Source organism: Trachypithecus francoisi, unplaced genomic scaffold (genome assembly GCF_009764315.1).
Source record: "Trachypithecus francoisi isolate TF-2019V2 unplaced genomic scaffold, Tfra_2.0 Lachesis_group3, whole genome shotgun sequence".
Lineage (NCBI taxonomy): Eukaryota > Metazoa > Chordata > Mammalia > Primates > Cercopithecidae > Trachypithecus > Trachypithecus francoisi.
Genome location: NW_022681468.1, coordinates 112,156,615 through 112,180,418, shown reverse-complemented (window position 1 = coordinate 112,180,418; position 23,804 = coordinate 112,156,615). Strand labels below are relative to the sequence as shown.

Here is a 23,804-nt window from a genome sequence, read left to right as displayed (position 1 = left end):
CTTGCAAACGTAGGGTTTGCTGCAGAGGTTAAAATCTAATTATGGTATCTGATGATACTAAAAAATAACAGATGCCCCTTATCTTAGGCATAAAAATTACCCTAAATTTGCCTCCTCATAGGCAAAAAAATTGTTTGAGCCTATATATACTGATTCAAAAACAACCTTTGTTTTTATTGTTGGGAGAGGACCATATTCTTGCCCAGCCTGATTAGAAAAGAATAGATAATAATCTGTCCAGAGCAGTTTAATCCTTCACCTACATGAAGTTGACGAATCTATTGCTATGATTACAGTCTACTGATGAAAGAACTGATGACCATAACTGAAGGAGAACACGCTATCTTTTAGAAATCAGACTTTATGTTTCTAGAGTGCTATATTGAACCATGCACCTTTGGGAACAAACACTAGATTACTCCATTTTGGGTCCTCAGCAACTAGCTTTAAGTCTAAAATATGACAGGTGCTCAATGTTTGCTGAATAAAATCCTACCTGCACAGCTTCATCACGTGCTTGCTTTTCTTCCTGTCTTCTCTGACGCTCCTCCTGTAGCTCATTAAGCCTCTGTTCATATTCCTTCAATTTTGATAAAACATCATGACGTTTATTCTGGGCTTCAAGGGTGTTTATAAAGGCAATTTCATTTACCTTTAAAAAACAAAGAAGGTAAGGTTCAGATCAAGTTAACTCTAGGGTACATTACAAAAATAAGAAATCTCACAACAGTCAGGCTGGGCACAGTGGCTCACGCCTGTAATTCTAGCACTTTGGGAGGCCGAGAAGGGCGGATCACCTGAGGTCAGAAGTTCAAGACCAGCCTAGCCAATATGGTGAAACCCCATCTCTACTAAAAAAAAGAAATTAGCCGAGCATGGTGGCGGGCACCTGTAATCCCAGCTACTCGGGAGGCAGAGGCAGGAGAACTGCTGGAACCCAGGAGCCAGAGATTGCAGTGAGCCAAGATCACACCACTGCACTCCAGCCTAGGTGACAGAGCAAGACTCCATATCAAAAAAAAAAAAAAGAAGAAGAAATCTAACAACAGTCTTTATATAATAACATCAACCAATGGTAAGGCATGGAACAAAAAAAATGAGATACTATGAGTCTTTTCTTTCAATATTTACCTCAAAATGGATAATAATCCAGTGTGTATAAAAAATCCACAGGCCTTAGAAAGAAGTAATTTAGAGGTTTGCCACTGAAAATATTTTTAAGTGAAGAAACAATTCTAAATTCTTATAGAGACCATCTTACAAAGTTCTACTTAATAACATTGTAATTTGCCACTATACGAATTACACAAACATTGAAATAGGTATGCTCACATTATTCTAATGAGTTTGAGAGGACAAAATGTAAAATAAACAACAAATTACTTTTCTTCAACATATACTGAATGCGTGACAATTAGATACAAGGTACTGAACTATACATTGCATTCTTAACTTCACATATATTGATTCTTAATAGTCAAGTTTTGCTAGAAAGTACAGATATTATGAGTAAAGGATAGCTAATGATAAAGTTCAAAAATTAGGTAGGATCAACCCTCTCATTCTTGAAAGCCAGAGGAAGGGCATGCTATAGTTAAAATGGTAGAGTAAAGTAGGAAAGCAAACACTAGAGACAACTGTCTTTGACAGCCACAGACTACAGGAATCCATGCTGGATGGAATAAAACCTATGTTAAGATATTTTATAAATCTCAGACAAGTTTGAATACAGATCCAACTAAGCTTTCCCAATCTCCATGCCATGATACCACTTTTATAAGCACTTTAATAAGCAGATTAAGCACAGAAACATCCTTCAAACTGTACTGAAAGTACTCCAAATACAAGATAGGCCAGGCGTGGTGGTTACACCTGTAATCCCAGCACTTTGGGAGGCTGACGAGAGTGGATCATGAGGTCAGGAGTGCAAGATTAGCCTGGCCAAGATGGTGAAACACGTCTCTACTAAATATACAAAAATTAGCCGGACATGGTGGCAGGGGCCTGTAATCCCAGCAACTCAGGAGGCTGAGGCAGAGAACTGCCTGAACCCAGGAGGTGGGTGTTGCAGTGAGCCAAGACTGCGCCACTGCACTCTAGCCTGGGTGACAGAGCAAGACTCCATCTCAATTAAAAAAAAAAAAAAACCCAAGATACACAAGTATGCTCAAAGAAAATTTATTCAGACTATATCAGAGCACACATATTAAACATAATCAAAATGAAAGAAAAAGTAATGGGTCCTAATGCACTAAGCAAAATTTTTACAATAAAATAAAACTCACAAGGGAAAGAGTACGCAAAAGTCAGATTAAACAACACAATCTTGGCAGTGTGCAGTGGCTCATGCCTGTAATTCCAGCACTTTAGGAGGGAAGCGGGGGAGGACTGCTTGAGCCCAGGAGTTCAAGATCAGTCTGAGCAATGCAGAGTGACCATCTCTATTTTACATACATAGAGAGAGCAAGGTGTGGTGGCGTGCAACTATAGTCCTGGTTACTTGGGAGGCTGAGGTGGGAAGGTGGGAGGATTGCTTGAACCCAGGAGTTGGAGGCTGCAGTGAGCCATGATCGCTCCACTAAACTCCAGTTTGGGCAACAGAGTGAGACCCTGTCTCATTTAAAAGAACAGCAACAATTTGGGAGAAAATAATAACCTGTGGCTGGGCGCGGTGGCTCACACCTGTAATCCCAGTACTTTGGGAGGCCAAGACAGGCAGATTGCCTGAGCACAGGAGTTCGAGACCAGCCTGGGCAACATGATGAAACCCCATCTTTACTAAAATACAAAAAAAAATTAGCCGGGCGTGGCAGTGTGTGCCTGTAATCCCAGCTACTTCGGAGGCTGAGGCAGGAGAATCGCTTGAACTTGGGAGATACAGGTTGCAGTGAGCCAAGATTGTGCCACTACACTCCAGCCTAGGCAAAAGAGAGAGACTCTGTCTCAAAAAAAAAAAAAAAAAAAGAAAGATAAGAAAATAACCTAAGAAACAGCAGAAAATTCATTACACAAACTTGGTAACACTGAAGAATTTGACAAAAACTTGAATTTAAAGAAGCAAAGGAAAGACAATAAAACAACATATAGTAGTACCTCCTTATCCACAGGGAATACATTCCAAGACCCCCAGTGGATGCCTCAAATCACAGACGGTACCTATATAGTCAGCCCTCCATATCTGTGGGTTCTGCATCCATGGATTCAACCAACTATAGATAAAAAATGTTTTTTTAACGGGTGATTGTTTGTACTGAACATGTACAGGCATACCTCAAAGATATTACAAATTTGGTTCCAGCCCACCACAATAAACTGAGTATCACAATAAAGGAAGTCACATGAATTATCAAATTTCCCAGTGCATATAAAAGTTATTTTTACACGACACTATGGCCTATTAATTGTGCAACAGCATTATGTCTAAATAAACAATGTATACACCTTAATTCTACAACACTTTTTCGAAAAAAAGCTAATGAACATCTGAGCCATCAGCAAGTTATAATCTTTTTTTTTTTGGTGGAGAGTCTTGCCTTAATGTTGATGGCTGCTGACTGATCAGGGTGGTGGTTGCTGAAGGCTGAAGTGGCTGTGGCAATTTCTTAAAATAAGACAACAACGAAGTTTGCCACATTAATGGACTCTTCCTTTACTCAAAGATTTCTCTGTAGTATGTGATGCTGTGTGATAGTGTTTTACCCATAGTAGAGTTTCTTTCAAAATTGGAGTCAATGCCCTCAAAATCCTGCTATTGCTTTATCAATTAATTTTATGGACTATTCTAAATAATTTGTTATTTCAACAATGTTCACAATGTGTTCACCAGGAGTAGATTCCATCTCAAGAAATCACATTATTTGCTCATTCTTAAGAAGTAACTTGGATGTGAAGGCAATCTGGCTGCGACATCTATCACCCCCTTGATCGCCAGGGTTGATTCAGTTAATCTGGCTACCTAAGCGGGTGTCCCCTTACTCCCTCACCGCTCCATGTGCGTCCCTCCCAAAGTTGCATGTTCGGTCAAAGAGGATGACCATCCCTGATAGAGGAGGATCGGTTTTTGGTCAAGGAATATGAGTAGCTGTGTTCCCCTGCTAGAATCTCCAAACAAGTTCTTCAAGAAGAAGAACTCTTGTTTGAAGAACGCCTCGTTTATTTAATTTTTGTCATAAGACTGCAGCAATTCAGTCACATCTCCAGGCTCACTTCTAATTCTCATACTCTTGCTGTTTTTACCACATTTGCAGTTACTTTCTTAACTGTACTCTTGAACCACCAAAAATCATTTGTGAGAGTTGGAATCAACGTCTTCCAAATTTCTGTTAATGCTGATATTTTGACTTCCTCCCATGAATCACCAATGTTCTTAATGCCATCTAAAATGGTGAGTCCTTTCCAGAAAGTCTTAATTTCCTTTGCCAAGATCCATCAGAGGAATCACTATCTATGGCAGCTATAGCTTTATAAAATGTATTTCTTAAAAACTAAGATTTGAAAGTTGAAATTACTCCTTGATCCATGGACTACAGAAAGGATGTTACGTTAGCAGGCACGAAAACACCATTCATCTCCTTGTACTCTCTCCATCAGGGCTCTTGAGTAACCAGTGCAATGTCAGTAAGCAGTAAAATTTTTAAAAGAGTCTTCTTTTCTGAGTTGGAGGTCTCAACAGTGGACTTAAAATATTCAGTAAACAGTGCTATAAACAGATGTGCTGTCACGCTGGCTTTGTTGTTCCATTTATAGAGTATAGACAGAAAAGATTTAGCCTAATTCTTAAAGGGCCTAGGATTTTCAAAATGGTTAATGAGCACTGGCTTCAACTTGAAGTTGCCAGCTGCATTAGCTCCTAGTGAGTCAGCCTTGACTTTGAAGATTTGAAGTCAAGCTCTAAATTCTCTATAGCTATGAAAGTCCTAGATGGCTTCTTCCAAGAGAAGGTTGTTTCATCTGCACTGCAAATCTCTTGTTTGGTGCAGCAGTCTTCATCAATTATCTTAGCTAGATCTTCCTTCAGCTTCTATGTCAGCATTTGTTGCCTTACTTTGCTCTTTTATGTTACTGAGATGGCTTCCTTCCTCAAACCTCCAGAATCAACCTCTACTAGCTTCAAACATTTCTTCTGCAGCTTCCATACCTCTCTCAGACTTCACAGAATGGGAGGTAGTTGGCCGGGCACGGTGGCTCAAGCCTGTAATCCCAGCACTTTGGGAGGCCGAGACGGGCGGATCACGAGGTCAGGAGATCGAGTCCATCCTGGCTAACACGGTGAAACCCCGTCTCTACTAAAAAATACAAAAAACTAGCCGGGCGAGGTGGCGGGCGCCTGTAGTACCAGCTACGTGGGAGGCTGAGGCAGGAGAATGGCGTGAACCCAGGAGGCGGAGCTGGCAGTGAGCTGAGATCTGGCCACTGCACGCCAGCCTGGGCGACAGAGCAAGACTCCGTCTCAAAAAAAAAAAAAAAAAAAGATTGGAGGTATTTGGGATCTTACTCTGGATTAGACTTTGGCTTAACAGAATATTGCTGCTGGTTTGATCTTCTATCCAGACCACTCAAACTTTCACTATATCAGCAATAAGCTGTTGTGCTTTCTTATCATTCATATGTTCACTGAAGTAACACATTTAATCTTTCCCAAAACTTTTCCTTTGCATTTACAACTCGACTGACTAGTACGAGAGGCCTAGCTTTCAGTTTATCCCAGCTTTATTTTGTTCTTTTTGTTTTTCAAGACTGGGTTTCACTCTGTCACCCAGGCTGGAGTGCAGTGGCTCACTGCAGCCTCACACTCCTGAGCTCAAGTGACTCGTTCACTTCAGCCTACTGAGTGGCTGAGATGATAAGCATGCGCCACCGCATCTGGCTAATTTTTTAAATGTTTTGGTAAAGATGGGGTCTTGCTAAGTAAGTTGTGCAGGCTCTAGCCCAGTTTTTGACAAGTCTTCCTCAATAAGCTTTATCATTTCTAGTTTTTTATTTAAAGTGAAAGATGTAAAACTCTTCACTTGAAGACTTAAGAGGCCACTGTACGGTTATCAATTAATAACCAATTAGCCTAATTTCAATACTGCTATGTCTCAGGAAATAAGGAGGACTAAGGATAAGAAATGGGGGAATGGCCAGGTCGGTGGAGCAGTCAGAACACACATAACATTTATCAATTAAGTTTGCTGTCACATACGAGTGTAGCTCATGGCACCCCAAAACAATTATAATAGTAACTCCAAAGATCACTTACCACAGATCACCATAATAAATATAATAATTGAAAAATCTAAAATATTATAAGAATCACCAAAGTATAACACAGAGACATGAAGTGAGCACATGTTGTTGGAAAAAATGGCAAAAATAAAGACTTGCTTGATGCAGGATTGATACAAACATTCAATTTTTAAAAACTCAGTATCTTTGAAGCCCAATAAAGTGAAGCAGAATAAAACAATGCATGCCTGTACAAACATTTTTTCTTGTCTTCAATCCCTAGATAATACAGTACAATAACTATTACACAGTATTTACACTGTATTCAGTATAAGTAATCCAGAGGTGATTTAAAGTATACAGGAAGATGTGCATAGGTTATATGCAAATACTATACCATTTTATTATACATGGGACTTGAGCAACCATGAATTTTTGTATCTTTCAAGAGGCCCTGAAACCAATCCTCCACAGATACTGAGGGATGATGACATACATTGTACAAATTTATTTTACCTTCTTCACAATGTCACAAATAGAAGATTCATTCTTACCACAGATTTCAGTAACCTCAGCATAAGATTTCTTTCTTTTTCTTAGTAAGTTGAGAACTTTCATTCTTTCATTTAAAGGAAGCACTTTACAATTTCTATCTGGCATATCCAAATTGCTAGCATCAATCTTCTTGTGCTTTGGGACCATTAAATAAAATAAAGGTTACTTGAACACAAGCACTATGACACCATGACACGCCATCTGATAACCAAGATGGCTACTAACACACTAATGATCAGACAGCATATACAGCATGGATATACTGGACAAAGGAATGTTTTATGTCCGGGAGATGACTATACAAGATTTCATCATGGTACTCACAACGGTACACAATCTGAAACTTATGAATTGTTTATTTCTAGATTTTCCATTTAGTATTTTTGGACTGTGATTGACTAGGGTAGCTGAAACCACAAAGACCAAAACTGCAATTAAGGGAGGACTACTGCCTTATTTGATAAAGGTGATTAGTGAGCTAAGGAAACAAACAGAGTGCAAAAGTAACACTATCACAGAATTCCTTAAATTAGAAAATGCATGGAACAGAACAAGGATATTGTAAAATCAACTCCAAATAATGGGCCAGGTACAGCTGCTCACATCTGTAATCCCGAGGCCAAAGCAGGAGGATCACTTGTGGCCAGGAGTTCGAGACCAGCCTGGGCAACATAGCAAGACCTCCATCTCTACAACAAATTTAAAAAATAAGTCAAATTTTGTGGCACATGCCTATAGTCCCAGCCACTCAAAAGGCTGACTCAGTAAGATCACTTGAGACCAGGAGTTCAAGGCTGTAGTGAACTATGATCATGCCACTGCACTCCAGCCTGGGTGACAGAGTGAGACCCTGTCTCTATTAAAACAAAGAAATTACTTCTAGAGGAAAAACTTTTGATAATCACAGGTATTGTAGACTTTTACAGTGAAGATGAATGGATAATAAGCCTTGAATATAGAGAACATGGCAAAATGACCTAATATAAAGATAAAGATAAATAGGATCTATGTAGTTAAGAAAAGCAACAGAAAATATTCCAACATAAAATACAGGAAATGTTTAAAGATTAAGAGAGCTTACATTACTTCATATAAAATTGACTCAGAACATCACCATCAAGAATATCCTTATTAAATCATAAAACATTAAGAAAGAACAATAATTTTTCAAGCTTCCATGCAGTAAATGTAAGTCACCTACAAGAAAGAAAAATCAGTGTGGATTCAGGCTTCCCCACAGAAATAACTAAGATAACGGAATAATGTCTACGAAGTTCTGAAGGAGAGATACTGTGAATCATAAATATGATCTTGAACCAAGATATAATTCAGACAGAAATGCCACAGGCCTAAAATATGTAAGAACTCAAGGAACAGAGCATATATGAGCTTTTCCTAGAAAAAAGTTTTTTTCTTAATAAAATCCAGCAAACCAAAAGATAAAACAACTCAAATGAAGAACTAGTAAACAATGAGTTGATTTATATATACAAGGAAAACTAAACTGAGGAATTTAAAGTTACAGAGGAAAATGTAAATTTGATAAACTTTAACAAGAGAAAAATAATAAAACTATGAATAATTATTGTGGAAAGATTAGGATAATAAATGAGTGGTAATTTTCTCATCTCTTTTCAGCAAGGTTTCCCTAAAAATGTTCAGAAATTAAAATGAAATTGGATAAATACAACTCCAAACTCTCAATACGTTTCATAATATTATCTCAAAAAATTCATATGAGAATGAATTCTTCTTGTGATAAACAAATACGACAAACTCAAGAATTCCCTCAATTTTACTTCTACTTCATCTCCTTCCCTTAAAATGGAACTAAAATAAAGATTACTACATCTTACTAAGAAGTCTCATGTATAGCATAATTCTATTTTATGATTATCCATTCATGCAATCTGAATATAATAACAGGAAAATGTCTGAAACAGTGTCTACCTAATGTTAATGGTGGCTATCTCTGAGGATGGGATTGAGTTTCCTTTGCTATATTGCTTAAACTCTTCAAAATAAAAATGAATCACTTTTAAAATAAAAATATGGCCACTATTTTAAATACAATATAATATTAAAGAAATCTAGAGTAATGGATTTATACTTAGGCTTGAAGACCATGAAAAGTCCCTCAAGGTTTTTGGACTGACAGGCATTACAATACCCTCCAAAAAGATTAATTTGGAGGGAGGAGGAACAAAAGGGAAGAATATCAACTGTAAATATTTAGGAGGGAGATAAAAGTAAACCGGTGGAAGCCGCAATGGAAAATGTAGGTGCCTACAGAGTTAGAGAACTGCAGGTGTATGTATACATATGACTCCAAAGAAGATGTCAGAAAAAATTAGCTTATCTTTCTGGCTTATACACAAAAAGTTGTCAAAAAGAGATTAAAAAGTGAAATGAAGTAAATGAATACAAGTTTTCCAAATCTAGGTTAATGGGTGACTAGCTATTATTATCATTATCTGAAATATAGACTTCAGTAAAGCAGTTGGTTTGGGATAAAGGAGATGGCGAGCTGATGAGTTCCACTGGATACAAGCACCAAACAAGCGGCAACTGAGTCTACAGCTCAGTTGAAGGTAGGGCTAAAGATTCAGATTTAGAAATCACTGCAGAGAAGACAGCTGAAGCAATGGTAGTGACTGTGATACTAAAGAAGAAGAGTAAGTGAAGTGAAACTTCATTTTTCAGTTACATTTAACTGACAAAATAAAGAAGGGAAAACAGTGAAGGACTGGTTATAGAGAGTACAGAGAAAATTAAGATAGTGCAGAAGTTTTCTAGAAAAAGGTGCCTGATGGTGTTCATATGAAGTGACTCAGAAAAGTCTTTTAAACTCAGTGAAAACAGAGAAATATTCTCAAAGGCAAATACAGTTGCAAAAAGGGGAAAATGATACAAGGAATTAAGGAAGACGTGGGTGATGAGGTAGTAGAAACAAGCTCAGACCACTATTTCTCAGAAATTCGGGGATTTACAAAAAATACAAAATAGGTAATCTATACAATAGGTGTACAAAAGTAGGCAATCTCGAGTAATAAAGCAAAGGACAAGAATTTAACTGATAAAAAAAACAATTCCAAGAGCAGCAAAGAGGACAAAAATAGGACCCACAGCACAAGCAGTAAGAAACAGGTGTCTTTTCCTCAAAAAAAAAAAAGAAAAAAAAGAAATGGTAATTACTACTAGACATGTTGCAACTGAAAATGAGTCAATGAGGCCATTAAGAAACTGAAAATGAAAGTCAATATTAGACTATTAAATAATGGACTATGATCTAATATAAAATCAGGTTCTGAATAACTCAGGCTGCAATATTAATCACCATCAACTGAATACTTGCTAATTTATTTTCAACCATCTACCTGCCTAAGAACTAAAAGATTTGAAATGGCCATTAATTTACCCCAAGGACTCATAGAAAGCATACAGGGAAAAAAAATCATCTTGAGCATGTAACAGGTCTAAAATGGTACATGTTCTCAAGGAAAGTACTCTTACAGTAAAATTTAAATTTAAAAAAAATCACTGGATTATTAATACTTTCTGATTAGTAACAGAACAACAGAAATACATGAGAGACTTCAGAAAAAATTAAGTAGTAGAATATTTCTTCTATAATTCTAATATTTTACTAAGTGCTTTTGTTATACCAAAGATGACATTACCTGCTTCACAACATGCATAATCTAACTTAATACTTACAGTAATTGAGATGTAGGTAAAATTATTCCCATTTTAAAGATGAACAAATAGGCTCAGAGAGGTAAAATAATACCTAAGGCTATTCAGCTACTAAGTGGTAGAGTGAGAACCTAAATTCAAATTTGTCTAACTCAAGAGACTTCAGTCTTCACTATGATAATAAAAAATACTTTTGATTAAGAAAAAAATATACATTGCCTATTTTCTTTGCATAAATGGAATACATGTCCAGACAGGATTTCAGTTTATTGAACTGAAAACTGTGACAATCAAGAGCACCAATAGGTGAGCAAGTGGTAGCAAGGTTTTAAAACAGTATTTCATATTAGCAAGAATTTTAGTACAGACTCTTAATTCACTTACCATTAATTATTCTGCCAAAAGGCTACTGGAACTGATAAGCTATTCTGGCAAGGTTTCAGGATATAAAAATCAATGTACAAAAATCAGTAGCATTTCTATACACCAATAATGCCCAGGCAAAGAGTCAAATCAAGAACACAATAAGATAAAATAGTCAAAGAAAATGACATACCTAGGAAAATACAGCTAACCAAAGAGGTGGAAGAACTCAACAAGGAGAATGACAAAACACTGCTGAAAAAAAATCAGAGATGACACAAACAGAAAAACATCCCATGCACTGTATTAGAAGAATCAGTATCATTAAAATGGCCATAAGCAATTTATAGATTTGATGCTATCCTATCAAACCACAATGGCATTCTTCACAAAATTAGAGAAAAAAAAACTATTCTAAAATTCGTATGGAACCAAAAAAGAGCCCCAATAGCCAAAGCAATAGTAAGCAAAAGGAACAAAGCTTGAGGCATCACATTACCCGACTTCAAACTATGCCACAAGGCTACAGTGAACAGAATAGCATGGTACTGGTACAAAACAGACACATAGACCAATGGAACAGAACAGAAAATTCAGAAATAAAGCTGCACACCTCCAACCATCTGATCTCCAACAAGGCCAACAAAAACAAGCAATGGGAAAAGGACTCCTTCAATAAATGGCACTAGGATAACTTATTAACTATATGCAGAACGACAAAACTAGACCCTTATTTTTAACTACATATAAAAATTGACTTAAGATGGATTAAAGATTTAAATGTAAGGCCTCAAACTATAAAAATCCTAGAAGAAAACCTAGGAAATACCCTTCTTGACATCTGCTTGACAAGGCAATATCTCCAAAAGTAATTGGAACAAAAACAAACGTTGACAAGTAGGCCCTAATTAAGCTAAAAATCTTCTGCACAGCCAAAGAAACATTCAACAGAGTAAACAGACAACCTACAGAATGGGAAACAATATTTGTAAACAATGTATCTAACAAAGTCTAATATCCAGGATCTATAAGGAACTTAAATCAACAAGCAAAAAACAACCTCATTTTTAAAAATGAGCAAAAGACATGAACTGACATTTCTCAAAAGACATACAAGTGTCCAACTAACATGAAAAAATTCTTAGCATCACTAAGCATCAGATAAATATAAATCAAAATCACAATGAGAGGCCATCTCACACCAGTCAGAATGGCTATCATTAAAAAGTTAAAAAACGAGATGCTGGCAAGGCTACAGAGAAAAGGGAATGCTTATACACTGTTGGTGGGAATGTAAATTAGTTCAGCCACTGTGGAAGGCAGTATGGCAATTTCTCAAAAAACTTAAAACACAACTACCATTTGACCCAGAAATTCCATTACTGGGGATCTATCCACTGGAAAGCAAATTATTATACCAAAAAGACACATGCAGTCGTATGTTCACTGCCATGCTATTCACAATAACAAAGACATGGACAATAGCACTGCCATGCTATTCACAATAGCAAACCCAGGAGTCCATCAATAGTGCCCATCTATAGACTGGATTTAAAAAATGTGGTACATATACACCATGGAATACTATGCAACCAAAAAAAGAATGAAACTGTATCCTTTGCAACAACATGGATGGAACTGAAGGTCATAATCCTAAGTGAATTAATGCAGGAACAGTAAACCAAAGGACAATTTTCTCATTTGTAAGTGGGAGCTAAACAATAAGCACATATGGACATAAACATGGGAACAATAGATACTGCAGACTACTAGAGGTGGAGAGGGAAGGGAGAGAAGGATTAAAAACTACTTATTGGCCTGTAATTCCAGCACTTTGGGAGTCTGACATGGGTGGATCACCTGAGGTTAGGAGTTTAAGACCAGCCTGGCCAAAATGGTGAAACCTCATGTCTACTAAAAAAAAAGAAAAAAAATTAGCCAGCCAGGCATGGTGGCCTGTGCTTGTAATCACCGCTACTCGGGAGGCTGAGGCGGAAGAATCACTTGAACACAGAAGGCAGTTGTGTCAGTGAGCCAAGATCGCGCCACTGCACTCCAGCCTGGGCGACAGAGCGAGACTCCATCTCAAAAAACAAAACAAAACAAAACAAACCTACCTATTGAGTATTGTGTTCATTACTTGGGTGCAATATATCCATGGAACAAACCTGCACATGTACCCTGTGTATCCAAAATAGAAGTTGGAATTTTAAGAAAAAGAATTAAAAGTACTATAAATGGTAGCTGATATCTTCATGTAAAGATACCAGGGAGTTGACCACCCATCTCTATGGAAATTATTTAAACTGTGACAAACAATTAGGTTAATTTGCTTAAAAGAGTCACTTTGGCTTAATAAAATCATATTGAAAGTAAGTATATTAAGCAATTAGACAAGTCAAAATGTATATGTCATATGATAAAATATCACAAAATGAGAATACTAAAATAATAAGTACAGTGGTAAAATCAGAACCTTTGGAACCAGAAAGATCTGGCTTTAATTCTGCCTTTATGATCATCAATAATCTACCTACAGACTGTTGCTCGAAAATAAACAGATAAAAATAGTAATAATACATACATCAGAAATTCCACTTCCAGCCATAAGTAACAGGATGAGATTCACCCTTGCACTTTAAACAACTAACAAAATTGGACAAATATATGAAATACCTAAATTCAATTAATGTAATACACCATTATCAATAGAAGAAGGACAAAAAATATAGTGTAACAGCAATAGATGGAGAAGAAGCATTTGACAAAATCCAATATCCCTTCATAATAAAAACATTCAACAAACGATGAATAAAAATGAACTTCCTTGGCCCAATAAAGGACATATAGTTGTCTCTCAGTATCCATTGGAGATTGATTCCAGGATCCACCATGGATACCAAAATGCAGATGCTGAACTCCCTTACAGTTGATGCTCTGCATTCATGGATTCAACCACCTGCTGATCAAGACTACTACGAATGTGTAGTCTCACTACTTCTATTCAACAATATACTATAGGTTCTAGCCAGAGCAATTAAACAAGAAAAAGAAATCAAAGACATCCAACTGGAAAGCAAAAGCAAAACCAACTATATTTGCAGATTACGTGATCTTGTTTATGAAAACTCCTAAAGAATTCACTAAAAAGCTATTAAAACTAATGTAGGAGTTCAAACAAGATTATAAGACATAAGATCAATACATAAAAATTGATTATATGTCTACACACTTGCAATGAATAATCAAAAATGAAATTAAGATAACAATATCATTTATAATTGCATCCAAAAGAATACTTAGGAATAAATTAAAACAAAGCAGTAAAATACGTGTATGTTGAAAACAAAACAATGTTAAAAGAAATTAAAGAAGACAAATAAATAGAAGGAAATTCCATGTTCATAAATTGGAAGACTAATATTAAGATGATAATACTACTCAAAGAGATATAAAGATATGTAATCCCTAACACAATGCCAATGGGCTTTTTTGCAGATATGAAAAACCAAACCTCAATTCACATGGAATTGCAAGGTGCATTTCATTGGTACATCATGTTCTGTGGGGATAGGGATAACAAAATTGGAAGACTCATTGCTCCATTTCAAAGCTTACTAAAAAGCTACAGTAATCAAAATAGTGTGGTATTGGCATAAAGACAGACATACAGACTGCTATGGTTTGCTGTCTGTCCCTTCAAATCACACGTTGAAATATGTGATCTGGCCGGGCGTAGTTGCTCACACCTGTAATCCCAGCACTTTGGGAGACCGAGGCGGGCAGATCACGAGGTCAAGAGATCAAGACCATCCTGGTCAAAATGGTGAAACCTTCTATCTACTAAAAATACAAACATTAGGCCGGGCGCGGTGGCTCAAGCCTGTAATCCCAGCACTTTGGGAGGCCGAGACGGGCGGATCACGAGGTCAGGAGATCGAGACCATCCTGGCTGACACGGTGAAACCTCGTCTCTACTAAAAAATACAAAAAAACTAGCCGGGCGAGGTGGCGGGCACCTGTAGTCCCAGCTACTCGGGAGGCTGAGGCAGGAGAATGGCGTAAACCCGGGAGGTGGAGCTTGCAGTGAGCTGAGATCCGGCCACTGCACTCCAGTCCGGGCGACAGAGCGAGACTCCGCCTCAAAAAAAAAAAAAAAAAAAAAATAGAAACATTAGCTGGTGTGGTGGCGCGCACCTGTACTCCCAGCTACTTGGTAGGCTGAGGCAGGAGAATCACTTGAACCCGGGAGGTAGAGGTTGCAGTGAGCCAAGATCACACCACTGCATTCTAGCCTGGCAACAGAGTGAGACTCCGTCGCAAAAAAATATATATATATGTAATCAATATGTGAAACATTAATTGCCAATGTTGGAGGTAGAGGCCTAATGGTAAGTGTTTGGGTCATGGGAACAGATCCCTCATGAATAGATTAATGAGGGGAAAGGGCTGAGCTCTGCTATATTAGTTCCTGCAAAAGTTCCCTCAAGAGCTGGTTGTTTATAAGAGTCTGGTACCTCCATCCTGTCTTACTGCCTCCTCTTTCACCATGTGATCTGCACATGCTGACTCTCCTTCACCTTCTGCCATCAGTGGAGTCAGCCTGAGGCCTTCACCAGAAGGAGATGATGGTGCCATGCTTCTTGTACAGCCTACAGAATAGTGAGCTAAATAAACCTCTTTTCTTTATAAATTACCCAGCCTCAAGTATTCCTTTATCACAACACAAATGGGCTGAGACAGACCAATGGGAGGGTTTGTCTCTTCAACAAATGGTGCTGGGAAATATGCATCTTCTTATGCAAAAGAATTAAGTTGAACCCCTACCTCAGATCACACACAAAAATTAATTCAAAATGTTTTTATGATTTAAATATAAAAATCTAAAACCACAAAATCTTAGAAGAAAACAAAGAGGTAACTCTTCATGATCTTAGATTTGATCATTCTTTCTTAGCACCAAAAACTAAGCAACAAAAAAGATAAATAAATTGGAATTTGACAACATTAAAAACTTTTATGAAAAGAACATTATCAAGAAAGTGAAAAGACAACATGCAAAATTAAAGAAAATATTTGCAAATCACAAGTTTCATAAGGATCTAGTATCCAGAACATATAAAGAACTCTTATAACTAAACAACAAAAAGATGAACTGCCCAGGTAAAAAGTGAGCAAAGGATTTTGAACAGAGATTTTTTTCCAAGAAGATATACAAATGGCCAAAAAGTACATGAAAAGATGCTCTAAAGTATTAATCTTTGGGGAATAGATAAATTTCTTCAGTGACACAAATTATATAATAGAAACAGATATTAGGAATAGCTCTACATAAATTAAAGAAATAAAACTTTTAGGCAAAAACCCTCCCACAAAGAAAACCCCAGATCCAGATAGTTTCCTTGGTGGATTTTCCAAAAAAAAAAAAAGTTAAACAATAAATTGTACCAATTCTACACAAACAACTCTAAAAAAACTGAAGATAATGGAAGCCTTCCTAAATCACTTTACAAAGCCAGCATATCCTGTTACCAAAAACAAAGACATTAAAGAAAAGAAACTATAGAACACCCTTGGTTATGAACACTGATGCAAAAATTCCTAAAATTTTATCAAGTAAAATTCACCAATATATAAAGATGATAATATACTATGACTACATGAGGTTTATCCCAGAAATGCACAGTTGATTTAATATATGAAAATCAACCAGTGAAATTCATCATTAAAAAAATTTTTAATTGTATCTTAATTGACAAAACACCATGTGAACAATTTTAAAGTCCAATCATGGTAAAGATTTTCAGTAAACTAAGACTAGAAAGAAATTTCCTCAATTTGATAACAAACATCTATGAAATATCTATAGCTAATATCATACTTAATGGTGAAGAGTAAATGCTTTTCCCCTGAGATTGGGAACAAGGAAAGATGTCAGCTCTCTTCACAACTCTCAACACTGTAGTAGTCCTGGCCATTGCAATAAAAGGAGATAAAAAATAAAAAACATACAGACTGGAAACAAAGAAATAACAATAGACCTAATAAGTGAGTTTATTAGCAAGGTTGTAAAATACAAGGTACATATACAGAAATCAACTGCACTGCTATATGTTAGCAATAAACAGAAAAAAATCATTGAATATACCATCAAACATATGAACTATAGATAAATTTCACAAAATAGATGCAAAGGCAAGAATCTAAATAAGTTGAGATATATATCATGTTCATGGAAATGCTCAATATCATTAAGATGTCAATTCTCCCCCAAATTAATCTATAAATTCAATGCAAACCCATTTTAAACCCAGATAGGCTTTAAAAAATATCTTTGTAGAAATTCAAAAGCTGATCCTGTAATTTATACGGAATACAAAGGATCTAAAATAGCCGAAATAGCTCGGAAAAAAACAACAAAGCTTACGGACGTGTACTTCCTGATTTCAATTTATTATAAAGGTACAATAATCAAGATAGAGTGGTACTGATATAAAAACAGGCACAGAGATAAAGGAAACAGAATCAAGTTAGAAAGAAAACTCACATATTCATGGCCAATTCATTTTCAACAATGTTATTAAAGCAATTCAATGTAAAAAGAACAGTCTTAAACAACTGGTGCTGGAACAGTACATACCCACATGAAAAAAAAATCTCAACCATAACTCGTAATACACACAAATACAAAACCTAAAAAATCAAATCAAAAAAATTTAGAAAACATGAATTAGACCTGTAACTAGTAAGGACATTGATCAGTAATTTAGAAATCTCCTAAGAAAATCCCTGGACCTGATGGCTTCATGGGTGAATTCTACCAAACACTTAAAGAACTAACACCAAGCCTTCTCAAACTACAAACAACTGAAGAGTAGGGAATACATCCTAACTCATTCTATGGGGCCAACATTACCCTGATACCAAAACCAGACGGAAACTAAAAGGAAAAAACTATAGACCAATACCCTTTATCAATATTAATGCAAAAACTCTCAACAAAATACTAGTAAAGCATATTAAAAGAATTATACACCATGACCAAGTAGGATTTATTCCTGGAAGGGTTCGACATATGGAAACTGACCAATGTAATATAACATATTAACAGAATTAAAGAGGAAAAAAACATACAGTCTCAATTGATGCACAAGAAAACATATAACAATTAAACATTTTTCATGACAAAAACAACAAACTAGGAACAGAACAAACTCAAAAGCGATATATGAAAAAACCTCAACAAATATCATACTCAATGGTAAAAGACTGAGAGCTTTTACTCTGCTATCAGAAACAAGATAAAGATACCTGCTTTCACCACTTTTTTTTATTGAGACGGAGTCTCGCTCTGTCACCAAGGCTGGAGTGCAGTGGCGCGATCTAGGCTCACTGCAAGCTCCACTTCCCGAGTTCACGCCATTCTCCTGCCTCAGCCTCCCAAGTAGCTGGGACTACAGGCACCCGCCACCACGCCCAGCTAATTTTTTGTATATTTAGTAGGGACGGAGTTTCACTGTGTTAGCCAGGATGGTCTCAATCTCCTGACCTCGTGATCTGCCCGTCTCGGCCTCCCAAAATGCTGGGATTACAGGTGTGAGCCACTGTGCCTGGCTGCTTTCACCACTTCTATTTAAAGTAGCACTAGAAATTCAAGCCAGAAAAATTAGTAAAGTAAAAGAAATAGTGTCCAAATTTAGAAAATAGTAAGATTATCTTTGTTCACAGATGATATGAATTTATATGTAGAAAACACAGATTCCACCAAACAAAAACTGTTAGAACTAATAAAAACTCGGCCGGGCGCGGTGGCTCAAGCCTGTAATCCCAGCACTTTGGGAGGCCGAGACGGGCGGATCACCAGGTCAGGAGATCGAGACCATCCTGGCTAACACGGTGAAACCCCGTCTCTACTAAAAATAAATACAAAAAAAAAACTAGCCGGGCGACGTGGCGGGCGCCTATAGTCCCAGCTACTCGGGAGGCTGAGGCAGGAGAATGGCGTGAACCCGGGAGGCGGAGCTTGCAGTGAGCTGAGATCCGGCCACTGCACTCCAGCCTGGGCAGCAGAGCGAGACTCCGTCTCAAAAAAAAAAAAAAAAGAACTAATAAAAACTCAGTAAAGAAGCAGGATACAAAGTCAACACACAAAAATCAATTGCACTTCTATACACTAACAAGGAACAATCTGAAAAGGAGATTATGAAAACAATCCCATTAACAATAGCATCAAAAATAATAAAATACTTAGTAATTAACCAAGGAGGCAAAAGATACATACAATAAAAAGTACAAACATTGTTGAAAAATTAAAGACAACAAAAATAAATAAAAAATCATCCCATGATCATGAACCAGAACACTTAAAATTGTTAAGACATCAACAATACACAAAGTGATCTATAGATTCAATGCAATCTCTATCAAAATCCCAATGATGACTATGCAGGAACAAAAAAGTCCACCCTAAAATTCATATGGAATCTCAAGGGACCCCAAATAACCAAAACAATCTTTAAAAAGAACAACAAATTGGATGATTCACACTTCCTAATTTCAAAACTTAAAACAAAACTACAAACATCAAAACAGTATAGCACTAGCACTAAAACAAACATACAGACCTATGGAATAGAACAGGGAGATAAGAAATAGACCCTCACAGATACAGTCAAATGATTTTTGACAAGGGTGCCAAGACAATTTAATGGACAAAGAACAGTCTTTTCAGCAAATGGCAATGGGAAAACTTGACAGTCACATGCAAAAGAATCAAGCTAAACCTTTATCTAACTCCATATACTGAAATTAACTCAAAATGGATCAATTACCTAAACGTAAGATCTAAAGCTATAAAACTCTTAGAAGACACAGGATCAAAGTGTCATGACACTAGATTTTGCAATGATTTATTGGATATGACACCAAAGTCACAGGCAACAAAAGAAGAAAACAGACAAATTGGACTTTGTGAAAACTAAAATATTTTGCATGTCAAAAGATGCTACTGTCAAAGTAAAAATGCAACCCACAGAATGGGAGAAAACATTTGCAAATCATATCTTTGATTTAAAAACAAATTGATATCAAGAATATATGAAGAAGTCTTAAAACTCCACAACAAAAAAACAAACAATTCAAAAATGGGCAAATGACTTTAATAGACATTTCTCCAAAGAGGATATACAAATGGCCAATAGGCACATGAAAAGATGCCCAACATCACTAATCATTAGAGAAATGCAAATCAAAACTACAACGAGACACCAAATAACACACATCAGAATGACTACTATCACAAAAACAAAATGATGGAAGTTAGAGAGGATATGGAATAACTGGAACCCTTGTGCACTACTGATGGGAATGTAAAAATGGTGAACTACATGTAGAAAACAGCATGGTGATTCCTCAAAAAATTAAAAATAGAATTACCATAAGATCCAGACTTTCCAATTCTGGGTATATACCCAAAAGAATCCAAAGCAGGGACTCGAGAGTTATTTGTACACCCATATTTACAACAGCACTGTTCACAATAGCTAAAGTGTAGTAATAATTCAAATGTCCATTGAGATATGAACGGATAAGCAAAATGTGGTATATACATACAATGGAAAATTACTCAGCCTGAAAAGGGATGGAAATTCTAACATATGCTATAACATTGAAGACCTAATGCTAAATGAAATAAGCCAGTCACAAAAAGATAAAATTATATCATATCATTCCATTTATAAGAAGCACTTAGAGTAGTCAAAATCACAGATCTAGAAAGTAGAATGATGATTGCCAGGGGCTGGTGGTGAGAATGAGGAGTTAATGAGCACAGAGTTTCAGTTTTACAAGATGAAAAAGACTAATGGAGATACATGGTGGTGATGACTGCATAACATAAATGCATTAAAACCACTGAACTGTATACTTAACACTGATTCAGATGATAAATATTACATTATGTTTTTCCCACAAAAAAAGGAAAAAGATTAGACTCTATACACATATTTTAAAAATTACTGAAATTAAAATGTGTAACTGTGTCAAGTGCTGGTCAGAATATAGCACAACTAGAACTCTCATTCACTACTGGTAGGAATGGAAAACCATGTGTAAAACTTAAACATGAACCTATTGTAAGATGCTATACTAATCCACTCCTAGGTTTTTAGAAAATAAAAATGAAAGTACACATCTGCACGAAGACATATACATGAATTGCCACAGACGCTATATTTGTAATAGAAAAAAACTGGAAAGAAAACACATGTCTGTGTAGAGGGAAATTAATAGCACTAAATGTCCACAAAAGAAAGCAGGAAAGATCTAAAATTGACACTCTAACATCACAATTAAAAGAACTAGAGAGGCAAGAGCAAACACATTCAAAAGCTAGCAGAAGGCAAGAAATAACTAAGATCAGAGCAGAACTGAAGGAGATAGAGTCACAAAAAACCCTCCAAAAAAATCAATGAATCCAGGAGTTGGTTTTCTGAAAAGATCAACAAAATTGACAGACCGCTAGCAAGACTAATAAAGAAGAAAAGAGAGAAGAATCAAATAGACGCAATAAAAAATGATAAAGGGGATATCACCACCGACCCCACAGAAATACAAACTACCATCAGAGAATACTATAAACACCTCTACGCAAATCAACTAGAAAATCTAGAAGAAATGGATAATTTCCTGGACACTTACACTCTCCCAAGACTAAACCAGGAAGAAGTTGAATCCCTGAATAGACCAATAGCAGGCTCTGAAATTGAGGCAACAATAATAGCCTACCCACCAAAAAAAGTCCAGGACCAGATGGATTCACAGCGGAATTCTACCAGAGGTATAAGGAGGAGCTGGTACCATTCCTTCTGAAACTATTCCAATCAATAGAAAAAGAGGGAATCCTCCCTAACTCTTTTTATGAGGCCAACATCATCCTGATACCAAAGCCTGGCAGAGACACAACAAAAAAAGAGAATTTTAGACCAATATCCCTGATGAACATCGATGCAAAAATCCTCAATAAAATACTGGCAAACCGGATTCAGCAGCACATCAAAAAGCTTATCCACCATGATCAAGTGGGCTTCATCCCTGGGATGCAAGGCTGGTTCAACATTCGCAAATCAATAAACGTAATCCAGCATATAAACAGAACCAAAGACCAGAACCACATGATTATCTCAATAGATGCAGAAAAGGCTTTTGACAAAATTCAACAGCCCTTCACGCTAAAAACGCTCAATAAATTCGGTATTGATGGAACGTACCTCAAAATAATAAGAGCTATTTATGACAAACCCACAGCCAATATCATGCTGAATGGGCAAAAACTGGAAAAATTCCCTTTGAAAACTGGCACAAGACAGGGATGCCCTCTCTCACCACTCCTATTCAACATAGTGTTGGAAGTTCTGGCTAGGGCAATCAGGCAAGAGAAAGAAATCAAGGGTATCCAGTTAGGAAAAGAAGAAGTCAAATTGTCCCTGTTTGCAGATGACATGATTGTATATTTAGAAAACCCCATTGTCTCAGCCCAAAATCTCCTTAAGCTGATAAGCAACTTCAGCAAAGTCTCAGGATACAAAATTAATGTGCAAAAATCACAAGCATTCTTATACACCAGTAACACACAAACAGAGAGCCAAATCAGGAATGAACTTCCATTCACAATTGCTTCAAAGAGAATAAAATACCTAGGAATCCAGCTTACAAGGGATGTAAAGGACCTCTTCAAGGAGAACTACAAACCACTGCTCAGTGAAATCAAAGAGGACACAAACAAATGGAAGAACATACCATGCTCATGGATAGGAAGAATCAATATCGTGAAAATGGCCATACTGCCCAAGGTTATTTATAGATTCAATGCCATCCCCATCAAGCTACCAATGACTTTCTTCACAGAATTGGAAAGAACTGCTTTAAAGTTCATATGGAACCCAAAAAGAGCCCGCATTGCCAAGACAATCCTAAGTCAAAAGAACAAAGCTGGAGGCGTCACGCTACCTGACTTCAAACTATACTACAAGGCTACAGTAACCAAAACAGCATGGTACTGGTACCAAAACAGAGATATAGACCAATGGAACAGAACAGAGTCCTCAGACATAATACCACACATCTACAGCCATCTGATCTTTGACAAACCTGAGAGAAACAAGAAATGGGGAAAGGATTCCCTATTTAATAAATGGTGCTGGGATAATTGGCTAGCCATAAGTAGAAAGCTGAAACTGGATCCTTTCCTTACTCCTTATACGAAGATTAATTCAAGATGGATTAGAGACTTAAATGTTAGACCTAATACCATAAAAACCCTAGAAGAAAATCTAGGTAGTACCATTCAGGACATAGGCATGGGCAAGGACTTCATGTCTAAAACACCAAAAGCAACGGCAGCAAAAGCCAAAATTGACAAATGGGATCTCATTAAACTAAAGAGCTTCTGCACAGCTAAAGAAACTACCATCAGAGTGAACAGGCAACCTACAGAATGGGAGAAAATTTTTGCAATCTACTCATCTGACAAAGGGCTAATATCCAGAATCTACAAAGAACTCAAACAAATATACAAGAAAAAAACAAACAACCCCATCAAAAAGTGGGGAAAGGATATGAACAGACATTTCTCAAAAGAAGACATTCATACAGCCAACAGACACATGAAAAAATGCTCATCATCACTCGCCATCAGAGAAATGCAAATCAAAACCACAATGAGATACCATCTCACACCAGTTAGAATGGCAATCATTAAAAAGTCAGGAAACAACAGGTGTTGGAGAGGATGTGGAGAAATAGGAACACTTTTACACTGTTGGTGGGATTGTAAACTAGTTCAACCATTATGGAAAACAGTATGGCGATTCCTCAAGGATCTAGAACTAGATGTACCATGACCCAGCCATCCCACTACTGGGTATATACCCAAAGGATTATAAATTATTCTACTACAGAGACACATGCACACGTATGTTTATTGT

General features: G+C 36.7%; 1 protein-coding gene across 8 annotated transcripts in view; it reads right to left on the bottom strand.

The window, feature by feature from the left end:
* Positions 1–23,804, bottom strand: part of SCAPER (S-phase cyclin A associated protein in the ER) — a 589,310-nt gene that overhangs the window by 391,840 nt on the left and 173,666 nt on the right. For all 8 annotated transcript variants that reach the window (XM_033189309.1, XM_033189313.1, XM_033189315.1 and 5 more), the window contains exon 16: positions 497–652. In XM_033189309.1, the coding sequence (XP_033045200.1) occupies positions 497–652 (156 nt within the window). The remainder of the gene's footprint in view (positions 1–496; positions 653–23,804) is intronic.